Below are 13,665 nucleotides of genomic sequence, written 5' to 3' on the forward strand. Positions count from 1 at the left end.
GCATCAGAATCATTGCGGATGGAAGACGGTTGGCTTGTTTTCTTAAAGATGTGCGAGAAGCCTCATTCTAGAGCTTCCACTCATCTGTAGCAGAAATCTAGTTCATTTGATGGGATTGTCTTAGATTCTGCTTCACTGCAAGGATTAATGGAGAAGGAAATACAGATCTGGCAAGAATTATTCTAGGGCTGTCACTTACTAGGAAAATGAAGCAAATTCAGAAGAAAAGCTACTATTTCCAGAACTGGTACCAATGAGTTTGTTAGACAAAAAACATCCAATTGAGTTGTTCAGAACCGTGGCTGCAGAGATCCCTTGAAGGGTTTGTAAAAAGTAAAGATGCCCAGACCCTCCCCTATGTCCCGATACTGAAGAGGGCCCCTTGTTGGTTTCAGCAGTTTTTAAAAACGCACTACTGATGCCAATGCAACCGGGATTGGAAACACCATGTACCTTAAACCCACTCAGTGGGATGGTTGGTAATTTTAATTGAATGTGGTTATAAAAACCCAGGTTATTTTGTTCAAGAATAAACAAACCCCCCTACATAACAGCAGTCATATGCAGATGATAACACACCAACGTTATCCAAATTTTTAAAATAATTAGATTGAAAGAAACCCCAAATTTTTCTTGACTAGACCCCAATAAATCTGTTCTATATCTATATATATATATATCCATCCCTAATGGTAGTCTCCTAGTTTTCATTCCTTTTTAAGCCTAGATACATTTTATTGTGGACCTTATTGTGAATTTCTCTCATTGTTTGGCAAGAACAAACTCTACCTAGTGGTTCTAAAGATTCCATCTGTATACGGAAAACCTTGCTTAAAACGTAGTTTCCTGTATTTACCTCTCAGAAATTCACATGACTAAGTTTGAAGGAGTGATTAGAAACCTCCCATATTTAGCCACCAATCCAGACGAATCAGACGCTGGTAATTTCATGCATCTCACAGAAATACTGCTTAGTCATATCACGCAACTTGCTGATTCACTGAGGGCGTGGGGTGTGTTTTAGATAAGGAATGTTCAAATATTCTCTACTACAGTGCTTTTCAAAGTGTGATCCTTGAACCAGTAGTATCAGTATCACCTGGGAACATCTTAGAAATTCACATTCCAGCCCCACTCTACACCTCTGGAATCAGAAACTCTAGGAGTGGGGCTCCCAAAAATAGTTTAACCAGCCCTCCAGGTGATTCTGATGCAGTCTTAAATTTGAGAATCACTGACCTCCTCATACCACCCCATCCTCCTTGATGGCTTTTTGATGTAACTTCTCCTTGTTCTTAGAATTTTTTCCTCCCCCTCCTAACACGTTTTCAGGAAGGAACCATGCCCCATGCCTATATATCAATATAAGGGAAAGTGCATGGGATTTGAAATGACAAGACTTGGATCCCAGCTCTCTCAATTACTGGGAGTAAAACCATGCATAAATGCTTTCACCCTCTGAGCATATTTCCTCACTAAAAACTAGAAAGGGAACATTTACCCAGGATAAAGAGTCACAGCTATGCTTGAAGCTTTATCTCATTTAATCAACACCCACTGCTACAGCTGGCATTACTACTAATTCATAGATGAGGAAACAGAGAAGGGTGGCCATGCTTGTCTAACCCTGATCCATTGGACACAAACCTTTTGACAGTGTTTTCTCATCTGCAAAATGCGGATAATGACTCCAAGAGTTTGTGGTAAGGATTAAATAAGACAATGGAGTTGGAAAGGATTTGGAAAAGGTAAACATATGTTTTATGTATTATCTTGGCAGTTTGGTGGGTTGCGTGGAATCAGCATGCTCAAATCTTCAGCTAAGGGAAACCAACAGCTAAATAATGTAAAGGAGAAACCAGAGGTTCCTTCCAGGTGGCTCCGTGATTTGATAACTTAGTGTTCTCCTTGTCTCAGGCTTCCTAGGTGATCTGGGGTGGAGCCAGGTGCAGCTCTGCTGGTCAAAGGGCGAGAGCAGAGGCCTTGCCCATCAAGGAACACAGACATCTTTTCCTTTTCTTTCTTTCTTTCTTTTTTTTTTTTTGTTTTTGTTTTTATTGGAGTATAGTTGATTTATGGTGTTGTGTTAGTTTCATGTGTACAGCAAAGTGAATCAGTTATACATATATCCACTCTTCAGAGAGATACCTTTTCTGTTTTTTGCCCTGAAGGATGGGCTTAAGCCATCAATACTTACAAAGACCAGTTTTCAATTTTCAGAAGAGCCTTGCTAATGAGAACCCTGTAACTATTTTCAGGGGCTTTAAAAAAAAAAAAGCCATCTCTGCCTGCTGCCCTCTCAGCTGAATATCCTGCCACAGTCTGAAGCAGATGGCTTGGGCCACCAGCCCTGCCTGCTGGAACCACGGCAGCTGTGCCCATTAGGACTGCAGCGGGAGGGACCACTTCCCAGCAAGAAATGCCTGCAGGTGTGTCTCACCAGAAAAAGCCAAGCGTCTTCTTCAGTGTTCTTGGAGGAACCATAGCTCAACACAGACCCCTGCCTACAGGGAATGCTACATTTTTTTTCTTTTCTTTTTTCTCCTATTGAATGTTCCCTGATATACTTCTCTTGCCAAATAAATGGATTTCTCATTGTATGTTTCAAGTAGAAGACAAATGAGTAAAACCTGAAGATAGAACCGTGGTTAGTAGTTTGACTGTTCATGTTTGTTTGAGGAACAACTTATGACGAAAAAGGGAGAATGAGGTAGGTACTTACATCTTGTAAAAACATATCTCTCTATAATCCTATTGGTTCTGTTTCTCTGGAGAACCTTAACTAATATAGTGAGACAAGTATTCCAGATAAATCTTTGGAAAGTCTTGAGGTTATAAAAATCTTGGTGAGTTTGAGGATCTGAGAGAACCACTAAAGCTACAGCAAAAACAGCAAAGGGCAGAGTGACCCTAGTTGAAGGTGGTTACAGAAGCAAGTAGCAAACAGTGAGGAAGTAACTTACCAATTTATGTTCTCTTCTAGTTGACTTTGAAGGTTTAATTTTGCTTCCAAGGATGTCTCTGCTAGCTAGAGAATTTTGAGATTTGTATTTAATATGCATGATATGGAAAATGCCCCATCTGCTTTAGTCTTTCTTGCTGTATTGTACTGTATGGTAGTTTTAGATTCAACAAAAATGTACTAAGAACTGAGCAATGGGACATAAAGATGAACTGAATGTAATCCAGGTCTTAAGGAACTCAAGACAATAAAGGAGAGAAACACCTAAAGGAAAAGTTACAGTATTTTAGGATTAACACCACTCTAATAGAACTATGTACAAAACTATGAGAGGCAGGTATTATTCTAATTTACTGATGAGGAAGTTGAAAGTCGTAAAGTTAACCTTATAAAAGTAACTGGTATATTTATACAGAGCTACAAGTAGAGCAGGAAAATCTCATCTTTATTTTGGATGGCCATGTACCTGGCTAAGAAATCTATTACTATGGGAGAAGAGGAAAATGGATTCTGGGGAGGAAAGAACAAGCTGTCTCTGCTGCATCTTTCGTTTTTTTTTTTTTTTAAACGCAATTCACAATCTAAAGATATTTTTTATATTTATCATGTAAATATACACAATATATAACTATGCAAATAGACGATAAAATGAAAGCTATTAACTTTAGGTCTAAAATACAACTGTCAACATATTAGATTTTAAAATTGTGTTTGAGTATATATATGTCTAGTGGAATTTGTCATCATTTTTGTTGTTCAACAGATATGTTTAATGTGTGCATGCATGTATGTGTATGTGTATATACACAAACATGGATCATACACATAGGTATGTGTATTGTGGAGTTGAAATTGCCCATTTAAGGAGACCTGGTCATTTGGAAAATTGTACTGCTGCATCCTTTAAGACTCAGCTCTTAATACTTACTTTTAAGATTCTTTCAAACTCTTAAGATCCTTTCTACCACCTTAATCTTTAGTTACTTGTGCTGGTCCCTGTGTTAGAGTTTTGGTTGTTTTTTTTTTAAGTATAATTATAGTTGCATTTTAAAAAGAACTTATGTTCATAAAGTATATCAATAATTGAATATGTTCACAAAGTATATCAATAATTAAATTTCCAAAAAAGGTTGAAAATTATTATTAAAACCGGGAACATTATGCAGATCACTTGACCTCTATCTCAAATTCCTTATAAGCAAAAGAAAGGGTCAAGATAGAGATTCAAAGTGTTAATTTTACTTAATACCTATTCACTTTAGTCCTATTATACATTTTTAGCCAAGGGAGAAAAAGAGAGTGAGGCAATTGGCCTTATATTCATGAAAATAACTCAATTCCTTATTATGCTAGTAATAAAATTGACCTTGGAAACCTAAGAATGGTAATGCTGTTTTATTACTATGTGGTTAGGACATTAAACACATCCATTAATGGATAATTGCATCACAATGATACCACATTCTCAATTCATTTTATAGTATATCTCCTATATAACTTTATTGAAAATCATGCCACTAATGATATAAAGGGATTCCTAGTTGATTGGCTAAGAAATTAATACCAGAAGTATCTAGATTAAGTTAAAGAGCTCAGGTGGATATGCTCTAAAATAGGTAAATCTCATTTTTTGGTAAAAGCATCCACATGTTTATTTATTCATTACTTCATTTAACAATCACTAGCTCCTAGTCACTTGCTGGCTACCTGGGACACGGAGACAAATAAGATATGGTCCCAGCCCTAAAAATACAATTTGGGAAGAAGGATATCTTTGAAACAAAATAAACAATACAAAATATAACACAGTGAAATGTGCCATGCTTCAGCAGAAGTACAGTGTAGAAGGATACAGTAGCTGCACAGAGAAATTATGTTGCCAAATTTTCCAAGAAAGTGTTGGAGTCATTAGGAGCTGGTTCATAGACGATCCTTTATGCGCTTTTTCCAAAGTAATAAAGTTTTGAGCCAGGAGGATGGTCACCTAAGACACAGACTAGATTTCCCCAGCTCCATTTGCAGTAGGAGTGGCCAGGTTACTCAGCTCTGGCCAGTAGAAATCAGTGGCGCTGTCCTTAGCACCTTCAGGGAGCTTTCCTTCAGAGAGAGCGGGGCTGTATGCTCTCCTCTTCTGGCTCTCTTCCTCCCCATCGGATTACAGGGAACAGATGTTGCCTCTGACTTTCAGGCTGAGGATTACACCCACAATTGATATGGAACAGAGAGGGCAAGAGTAGCCTCAGGAGGCAGAGCCATCATGCCAGAACTGGACATTTTTACACAAGAACGGAGTAAATGTCCTGTGTAAGCCACTGTTATTTTAGTTTCATGATACTTGTCCTTGTATAATCTGCACACTGGGGCTACTTCTGGAGAGAGTTCAGTAGAGAGGCAGGACAAGGAAGGGGATTCCAGATAGAGAGCGATATAAGGAGAAGGCCTGGAGTGTAAAAGTACTTGGTATATTTGTAATCAGCAAGCACAAGCAAATCAGGACAGGGCACCATCACAAAGAGAAACTGAAACACTTTTAAGATTCTTTCAAACTCTTAAGATCCTTTCAACCTTTAATCTGATCAAAACTGCACGTGGAATCACTGAAAGGCCCTAACCTGCTTTGACCATGGGGAAGACCCGCACGTGAAGTTTGTGATCAGTCAGTCCTGGGTTTGAATCTAGCTCAGCGTTAGCTATTTGATCTTGGAAAAGTTACCTTCCTTTCTCCTATTTAGCAAATTGAATTAAAATATTCACCTCAGAGTTTATTTTCCAAGATTAAGTGAGAAAACATTGAGCATCTTGCACAGTGATTTATACTTAATAACTGGCCGATAAAGGTTTGTTCTCTCCCACCCTTTCTCCTTGAATTTGCCTCCTGGCTCACTTGCGGGTACTTAGGAAGTGTGGGTCCTCAAGGGATCTGTCATTTAGGGGTCATAAAATTGACAAAGAAGGCAAACAAAAAAGACACCTAATTTGCCATTCCAGGACCAGCCTGCTGGGACCACACGCAGGAGAAAGTGCTTCCGGGCGCTGCAGTCACATCGAGCTACAGGACACCCCAGCCGAGGGCATCCTCTCCAGAACGCAGTGTTTCATACAGTTCCTTGGGCTTGGGTGGTATAAAAACTAATGGGCAGGAGTTATATTTGTTAACCTGTGTACAGCATGATGACTATTTGGACATTTTATAGTTGTTTAGCAAAAAATAAGCTTAAAAAAAAGATTCATATTGCTTCTAACCTGATAAGGCTGAAAAATGTTCCAGCTATTCTGTCCCACATCTAGGTTTCTTTTTGGAAAAGGTGAACGGCAAGACCATCTTTGAAAATAAATAGCAGCTACTGCCAGCAAGAAATCAATCCTCAAGGAGAGTTTATTAACCAAAAGGAAAAGAGCCCTCTTGGCTGTAGTTCCCATCAGTCTGAAAACTGTTTTTGGAGACACCCTGCTCAACATATGCTGCTCCATTTTCCCTGACTCATATGCCACATGATGCATCTGCTGATGAATCAGGTCCTGTGGTATTACCAAAGGATAAAAACATGAAAACCTAGATTATTCCTGCCAGCTAGCCTAAGTCACTGGCATTTTAGTTTTAAATAAAACTTACTAATATGCAATAACGCTATTTAATGATTTGCAAAGGATTTAGTATTCACAACCTATGATGTAATTATTATATCTGACAGGAAGGAAATTCTGAATTTCCTTTAATACAAAAAATAAATTGGTCCATGTCACCTAGCTGGTTAAGTGGTAGAGCTCGGATTCAAGCCCTATGCCCTGCCTCCAAATCTTCTTTCTAGTAAGCTCCAAGGTGTTCCCAAAATTCCTTGAATGGCCCTTTCGTAACTTGTGCTTTTATGGCTAATTTAGTTCTTGATTACCTTAGTCCCTGAACTAAAACCTTCAATCTTACCAGAAGCTACTATGCTTTCACTATTTTTTGAGCATCAACTCTAGGCCAGGCACTGTTCTGACCAGTTTGTGTAAACCACGGAACAAAATAAAGCTTCTGCCTTTGTGGAGCTTACAATCTAGTGAGAGCAGGCCATGAACTTGAGAAAACGTCAGAAGGTGATCAGTGCTCAGCGAACAGGACAAAAGTAGATCAAGGAGGGAATGAGTGGGAGCTGCGAGTGGGTGGAGCTTGTTGAGATATTAAAGAGGTGCTCTGGGTAGCCTGAGATGACAGCTGAGCCAAGACTTGAAGGCGGTAGCGAGTTAGTTAGCCAATGTTAGCACCTAAAACATGGCTTATTTTTCCTTTTCTTTGAATATCGAGCAAAGCAATCACCAAGCTTTGACTGAGTGATGTGAGGCAACGTTGAGCCCTCTGAGATGTGTAAAAACAGATGTGTTTTACTCCCCCAACCCAAGAGTTCAGGATCACTTCATGCAAGTTTTAGGTGCTAAATACGTCTGAACAGAAGTCACGAGGCTCTTAAATAAATCCACTGCTATGCTGAAAGTGGAACTGTCAAAACTGATGGGTCCACACTGTGGAACATGCACCAAGAGAGGGACTAGGGTCGTCCGTTAGTCACTGCTGAAATATGTATGCACCTGCACGGTGGCATGTGGGGATGTCGTCTGACTCCTTCTAGGGGCGATTCCTTCCTGTTACTTCAAACTTTGAAAATAACCTGGTCGTCTGTATTTACAAAGTACTAAAGTGCCCTTAACAGTAAGAATAAAAGTAAAAAAATATATATATGGTCCTATAACACAACAGGGGAAACAGGCTGACATCTTCACAACATCTTACAGCTTTTGGGATGAGGACTGAATGCTTTTTGTTTGGGGCGGTGGGCGGTTCGAAGCATGAGAAAAACAAGCTCTGAAGCCCTGAGTCATCCACGGGAGAGTACGCCACAGACTGGAGCTGACCAAACTGCAGGCCCCGCACTGTAACATCCAGGTAAACAAAGGGGCGGGTGAGGAGCAGGGGGCATAGGAAGGAACTAGTTACTCGGATGGCAGTAAAGTGACCAACTGGACCCAGAGCCACTCGAGGACAAAGTGGACCAGTTTCTGAAAATAATTGGTGGTTTCATGCAGCGAAAACAAAACGAGGATGAATGCTTGGAACTTGGTCAAATTTGTCAGAGTAAAAAATATATCTCAAAGAAAACACAGCTAGAAATAGTTGATTCCAAGTTTTGTATCGAGTAAAAAAAAAGTGGATGCAATCAGTTTATCAACTAGTTTTTCAGAAATGACTTGTTATCGCAGTTGACGGGGCTGTATCCACGTGCAAGTGTACATGTGCCGTCCCAGCCCACATACAGAATCTCAAAATCATACCACACCTATCATACTGGGTGGTTACCGACAGATGCGATGTATTGATAGAATTGCGTGCTTAATACACGCAACAGAGTCACAGCAACTTGCAATAACTGACAATATTGTGTCCAAAGGGTGAATGCACCAAGGCAGAGCCTGGGCACCAGCCAGCTCTGGAGAGTGCTGTTCACACCACCACGGCAGGGCACCCCCTGGAGTTGTGCAAGGCAGTGCATGTCTGCCTAATCGCCACTATTCACGATTTAACCATTTGTTTTGTTCTTTTGCAATCTTAACTTCTGATTTCACAATATGGTCTGTGAACTTTTTTTTAAGTACACAATGCTTTAAAGGGAGAAAACAACTCTGCATTGGGGAAAAAAACAGAATGAAGCAGAACAATCTGCCATTCAGGAGTGGCCTTCTTTTTCTGGTCTCTACCCACACTGTGCTGGGGCAGGCTGCATTGGGATGGGTGGCGGAACTAAGCTTCCCTTTTTATACTAAGTATAAACAGCGTGACCATGTAACATTTTGTCCACTGGGGGACTTGTGACAGTGCTATAAGGAACCATTAATAAACCAATCAGGACAATAAGCATAAATCTAGACTGTCCTTGGAAACCTAGATGTATACTTATCCTACAGCTGTATCTGAGATCCTTCTACCCAAATATATAGTAAAAGTTAAGGACTGACTCAACTCTGCCGTTGATGTCATACTGGCCTCCAAGGGAAGAATGGACTTAAGTGACACATCATTCAAGACTGGTCCCCAGGAATATGCATCAGGGTGTCAGTCAACCTTACATGGGACCCAGTTAATGAAAGGACATTTCCTAACCTGCTTTTAGTTCACGATGACTCACAATGGACTGAGGGTGCTAAGAAGCTTTAAAGCTTGACCAGCAGGAAACAGGGAAATGCTGCTGAGATACTGATGTGCAGGGAAGAGCATCACATCCAACTGAGAACAATGAAATATCCAGCCTGCCTTTGTCTCTCAACTTAGTTGTTTAAATTTTATGCACCTAGGTCAGAGGGCTGGTCTAATATGGTATGTAATGTCCCATCCGAGGATAAACTTCTTCTACCAGGAAAATCTAGAGGTAAGTAGGACCAAAATAAGCAAAGGCCTCCCGGGGGAGGCACAGCCTCTAAATTCAGGGCACTTCTTTGGTTTAGCAATGGCCTAGTCTCCCGCACCACTGCTTCCAATGTGTACGGAGGACTGGGACCTGCCATGTGTTTTTCTTTTAAACATTTACCCAATCTCATTCCCAGGTAGTGCGGGCAAGTCTTTAGTTTCAAGTTCATTATCTCAATTCCAGTATTAGCTTCCATTTGGCTTTATCAGCAACACCCCAATACTTGCCAGTAGTGACAGGTATCCATTTCCAATGCCTTGACGTCAACGAGAAAATTCCTTAGAACTTTCTGTATTTCCTGCATGTGGCCTTTGCTGGGTTTGGGCTTCTTCTACCCTCCCTCTCAGTCCTAACTTAACTCTCAGTCAGTACACTGGGCATGATTTGGGTTTGGTCGTGGGTGGAATCCTGCCATGGACCCCTTACAACCACCTACTTCTTTTCTGCTGACTCTTATATTTCCATAAAACTCTACAGAGGTAGACACCACGTGGGGATATAGCCCTGCAAGAGATTAAAGAAGATTAGAAATGGATATTAAAGTTCTTTCAGAAAGGAATTTCTACTAATCTGTTTTTCATTGTCTCTCAATGCGCACCCCGCCGCCTACCTACATATCGGTTCCTGAATGAAGACTCTCCAAAGCTCGGAAGGCATCAAGCTCGTTCTGACCTCAGGAGCCTTAAAGGAGGCGCCATGTGTTGCTTTGGGAGATGGTGGCCTCATATTGACCAAGATGTGGAAAGAACAGGTTGGGTTAGGACTTACAGCAGAACCAGGGACCAGAGCAACGCCTCTCCAACCTCAGCGTGCAGCGGAGTCACGAGAAGCCGGTTAAAAATACAGCTGCCCACGCTGAGGTTCTGAGTCAGCCAAATCTGGGCGAGGCCTAGACATCTGCATTTTAACAAGCATCCCTCCCTCCCCCACCCCCAATCTTCTAACGCAGGCAGCCTTCCACCTTCAGCTCTGAGGAACACGTAAAGCGGTGACAAGGCATTTATCTGCGGAGGAGAAAATCACCCACGCTCCACCGACACCCTGGGCACGCCACCCCGCCTCCGTTCACCTCTGGCCGGTGACTCCTGGGCGGTGACAGGCAGGTACACGTCTGCCCGCACGTGGGCACCCAGCCGACAGTCACCCCAACTCAGTTTTCTACTTGGGAGTCCACACGCCGTCGATTCTAAGACCTACTAAATAAAAGCAACATTTCTGAACTCACGGTAGGTTTTCAAGGTATGCAATTCTTTTATTTCCTCGGCCTGACAGCAGAAACTTCGTGATACAAGAGCCTGCAGCTGACAGAACTGACACACGGATTTCCACCACGGGAAGGACCCTTTTCATTAGCGGAGATGAACTGAAGTGTCATGGCTGAGATGAATTGAAATGTCCCATCTGAGTGCGATTCCTGCTTCCCACTCCCACCCACATCACAACCCCTAAAGTGAAAACAATCGGCATCAGATAGAATCCCCAGGAACTACTAAAAGTCACCCTCTCAAATGTTTCTATCTAGCAGCTGTGGTAAGTGAAAACCCAAGGAGGGAAGCAGCTGGCCCTCACTGGGCATTTCCGTGCGTGTGAGAGTGAAGGACAGCAGCCCGGGAGCAAGAATTCTGGATGAGCTGGAGGTGTGGACAATCCTCATACCTGCCCCTTCCATACGGAACTCATCTTTGTCCCCATTCATGGAGTGAAGTTTGGGAAATGCCAGACGAGTGGTTTTAGCCTATCATTGGAAATGGCTGAGGCTCATTCAGGTCCAAGGTAGGTGTGGGGAAAAGGGGCACCAAAGAGCAAAGCAGGTTAGACAGAGATGCTCAATACTTTGTCAGTTCCAGTTTAATGCTATCAATGCTATCTTCGCAATCCTGACATCCCTCACGCCTGGCCCCTATTTTCCAGCAGGAGGAGAGCTCCATCTAAGTGTCTGGGTCTGAGGTCTACTGCCACCACTGGGGTGGGTTACTGTGATGCTTGTGAGATGGCAGTTGGGATGCGGGAGGAGACGTGGAGATAGGAGAGGTCAGGGGTCACAATGCTTCAATTACAATGGGTCTCTTTTGGTCCCCAGGAATGGTCCACTACCAGTGGTCCTAAAACATTCCCATCCCCTTTCCCTACATGTCTTGTGCAAATGTCAACAACAGAATCTCTGCCCGAAGAGAAGGAGAGCAGGAAGTTACTGGTGGTCCACAATCTCTGGCCCCAACTTGCCCACCCCCCGATTCTTCTATGGAAATCCCACAAAAGTTAATTCGCAGCAGTGTGGTGAGACTAGAGCATCTTCACTTTTCTACGGAGCCAACCCAACAGCTCTGTCCTGACATGCTTTCTCCCCGGGCCGAGAAAGCAGCAAAAAATATCAATTGAGCATGTGAAAATATGGTGATGGTGTGTGCAGTGTAGTGTTTCCAGATGTCTTCGCCTCCGTCTCCTCCACGGGGGGAGCCCTCCCCCCCTCTCTCCCCAAGCCCCACACACGCCCCTCCCCCTGCCCCGAGTCCAGGTGCTCCCATCGGCCGGCGTCCGCCACTCACTTCCCGTAGACGCTCTCGTCACTGTAGGCCACGTACAGAAAATAGTCTTCCTCGTGGTTGTCCTAGGGGAAGAGGTAAGACGACGGTTTAGAAAACATAATCACATTCATTAGCCCTAGGATTCAGAGCCTCACGCAACTCTGTAAGGTAGGCAGAGGAGGTATCATTAGTCCCCACTGAAAAGAGGATCGAAGAAGACGCAGAAGTGGCTGGGATTCAACTTTGAACTCTGAGTTCACAAAGACCTTCGTGGAGAACACCATACCCATCAGGGGTACAAACACGACCCCCCTAAAAAGCTCATTCTGGCAAGGGCAACATAGATACAATGTAACTATATACACAGATACAATGTAACTATATACATAGATACAATGTAACTATATACATAGATACAATGTAACTATATATACTGGAGTAAAAACTAATAGGGAATGTATGCTGTGGAATAAAAATGAGAGGTTATTAGAAAAGTTTGTGCAAGTCACTAATGGGACACAAAAAGAAGGCAGTATTGTGTGAAACCCTTTAAGGAATAATAATGCAGTAACAATCTTAGGTGATACAGCCAGATAAAGTCCTTTATTATAGTTTTCTCATCAGATTCTGACAGTTTGCCAATTAAACCAAATAAAAACACTCAAGTTATTCCCCCCAACTGCGTTTTATCTGTGAAGACAAATGAATCCATTTAAAGATTGCCTTAATTTTAAATTTCATTTTATCTGGAATTTCTGCAGTCAGAGACCACTTCCTGCTGTTTCAATAAAGACGATCCGATGTTAAAACACTATAGCAAGGCGAGACTGAAAAGAGAATTCAAAGGGGCTGAATCTAGTGGGCTGCTCACTCCCTAGGGGACAAGTGGCGTCTGACCTCCCAGAGCCTGACACGGCCATGTGAAAGGAACCTGATAAACAACACCTCCTGCCCCACTTCCCAGGTATGTTGATAACACACCTGGGATGTTGATAACACACCTGGGACAAAAGCTAGAGAAGGCCAGACTGCACAGTATTGTCACCAGGACCATTACCTCATACAGCTGGCCCATGGTCGCGCTAGTGGGAGGGATGGTGTTGTTGACAAAGAAGAATAAGGCGTCTTCGGGTCTCAGGTGGATCCTCTTCCGGATTAAGAAGTAGAACTGGCCAACTGGATGAAGGTAGGTTTTAGAAAAGGAAGGAAAGGCGGAAGAAAATGAGAGGTTAGCAGAACGGTTAAGATCCAGAAAAAAATCCTACTGCACCTGTTTCCAAAAGTACCAGACTTACGTATCACCTGAGCAGAGCCCAACACCGTCCTACAGCTTTAGAAATAAAAAGTGATACTCAAAGAAGCCTGCATACTTCTTGACATGCCATCGAGGAGTTTAATTCCTCAATCCTTCCCCACTTTACTCAATTTCAGACCTAATGTTAGCATATCCACTCAAAGCCTGAGGACACCTTTGAGGGAATACAATGTGTCTCCAGACTGAAACACTCCCATCATTGTCTAAATCTGATTTGAAACACACTTCCAGGGAATTCCCTGGCAGTCCAGTGGTTAGGACTCTGGCGCTTTCACTGCCAGGACCCGGGTTTGAACCCTGGTCGGGGAAATAAGATCCTGCAAGCCACGTGGTGCAGCCAAAAAGAAGAAGAAAAAAACAAAAAGAAAGAAAGAAACACACTTCCCACTCCCAGCTAAGACAAACTTGTGATGGGAAGCGGTC

General features: G+C 42.5%; 3 protein-coding genes and 1 long non-coding RNA gene across 6 annotated transcripts in view; 2 read left to right on the forward strand and 2 right to left on the reverse strand.

Moving 5' to 3' along the window:
• On the forward strand, positions 1-11,195 carry LOC309641276. Its single transcript, XR_014252589.1, has 2 exons — positions 1-2,710; positions 5,951-11,195. It is a non-coding gene; the product is annotated as an uncharacterized lncRNA (long non-coding RNA).
• CLEC12A (C-type lectin domain family 12 member A) overlaps positions 1-13,665 on the forward strand; it is a 340,991-nt gene that overhangs the window by 169,008 nt on the left and 158,318 nt on the right. The window lies entirely within an intron of this gene.
• The window catches only part of TMEM52B (transmembrane protein 52B), a 30,369-nt gene continuing 27,333 nt past the window's right edge, over positions 10,630-13,665 (reverse strand). For all 3 annotated transcript variants that reach the window (XM_082421146.1, XM_082421145.1, XM_082421147.1), the window contains one exon: positions 10,630-12,010. The gene's annotated coding sequence lies outside the window, so the exon portion shown is untranslated. The remainder of the gene's footprint in view (positions 12,011-13,665) is intronic.
• Positions 10,630-13,665, reverse strand: part of GABARAPL1 (GABA type A receptor associated protein like 1) — an 8,460-nt gene continuing 5,424 nt past the window's right edge. Inside the window, exons 3-4 of the mRNA XM_082421148.1 lie at positions 12,985-13,103; positions 10,630-12,010 (exon numbers count right to left, since the gene is read on the reverse strand). Of these exons, the coding sequence (XP_082277274.1) occupies positions 11,945-12,010; positions 12,985-13,103 (185 nt within the window). The 3' untranslated portion in view covers positions 10,630-11,944. The remainder of the gene's footprint in view (positions 12,011-12,984; positions 13,104-13,665) is intronic.

The sequence above is a fragment of the Balaenoptera physalus genome, assembly GCF_965194825.1.
Source record: "Balaenoptera physalus genome assembly, chromosome: 13".
NCBI classification, from domain to species: Eukaryota; Metazoa; Chordata; class Mammalia; order Artiodactyla; family Balaenopteridae; genus Balaenoptera; species Balaenoptera physalus.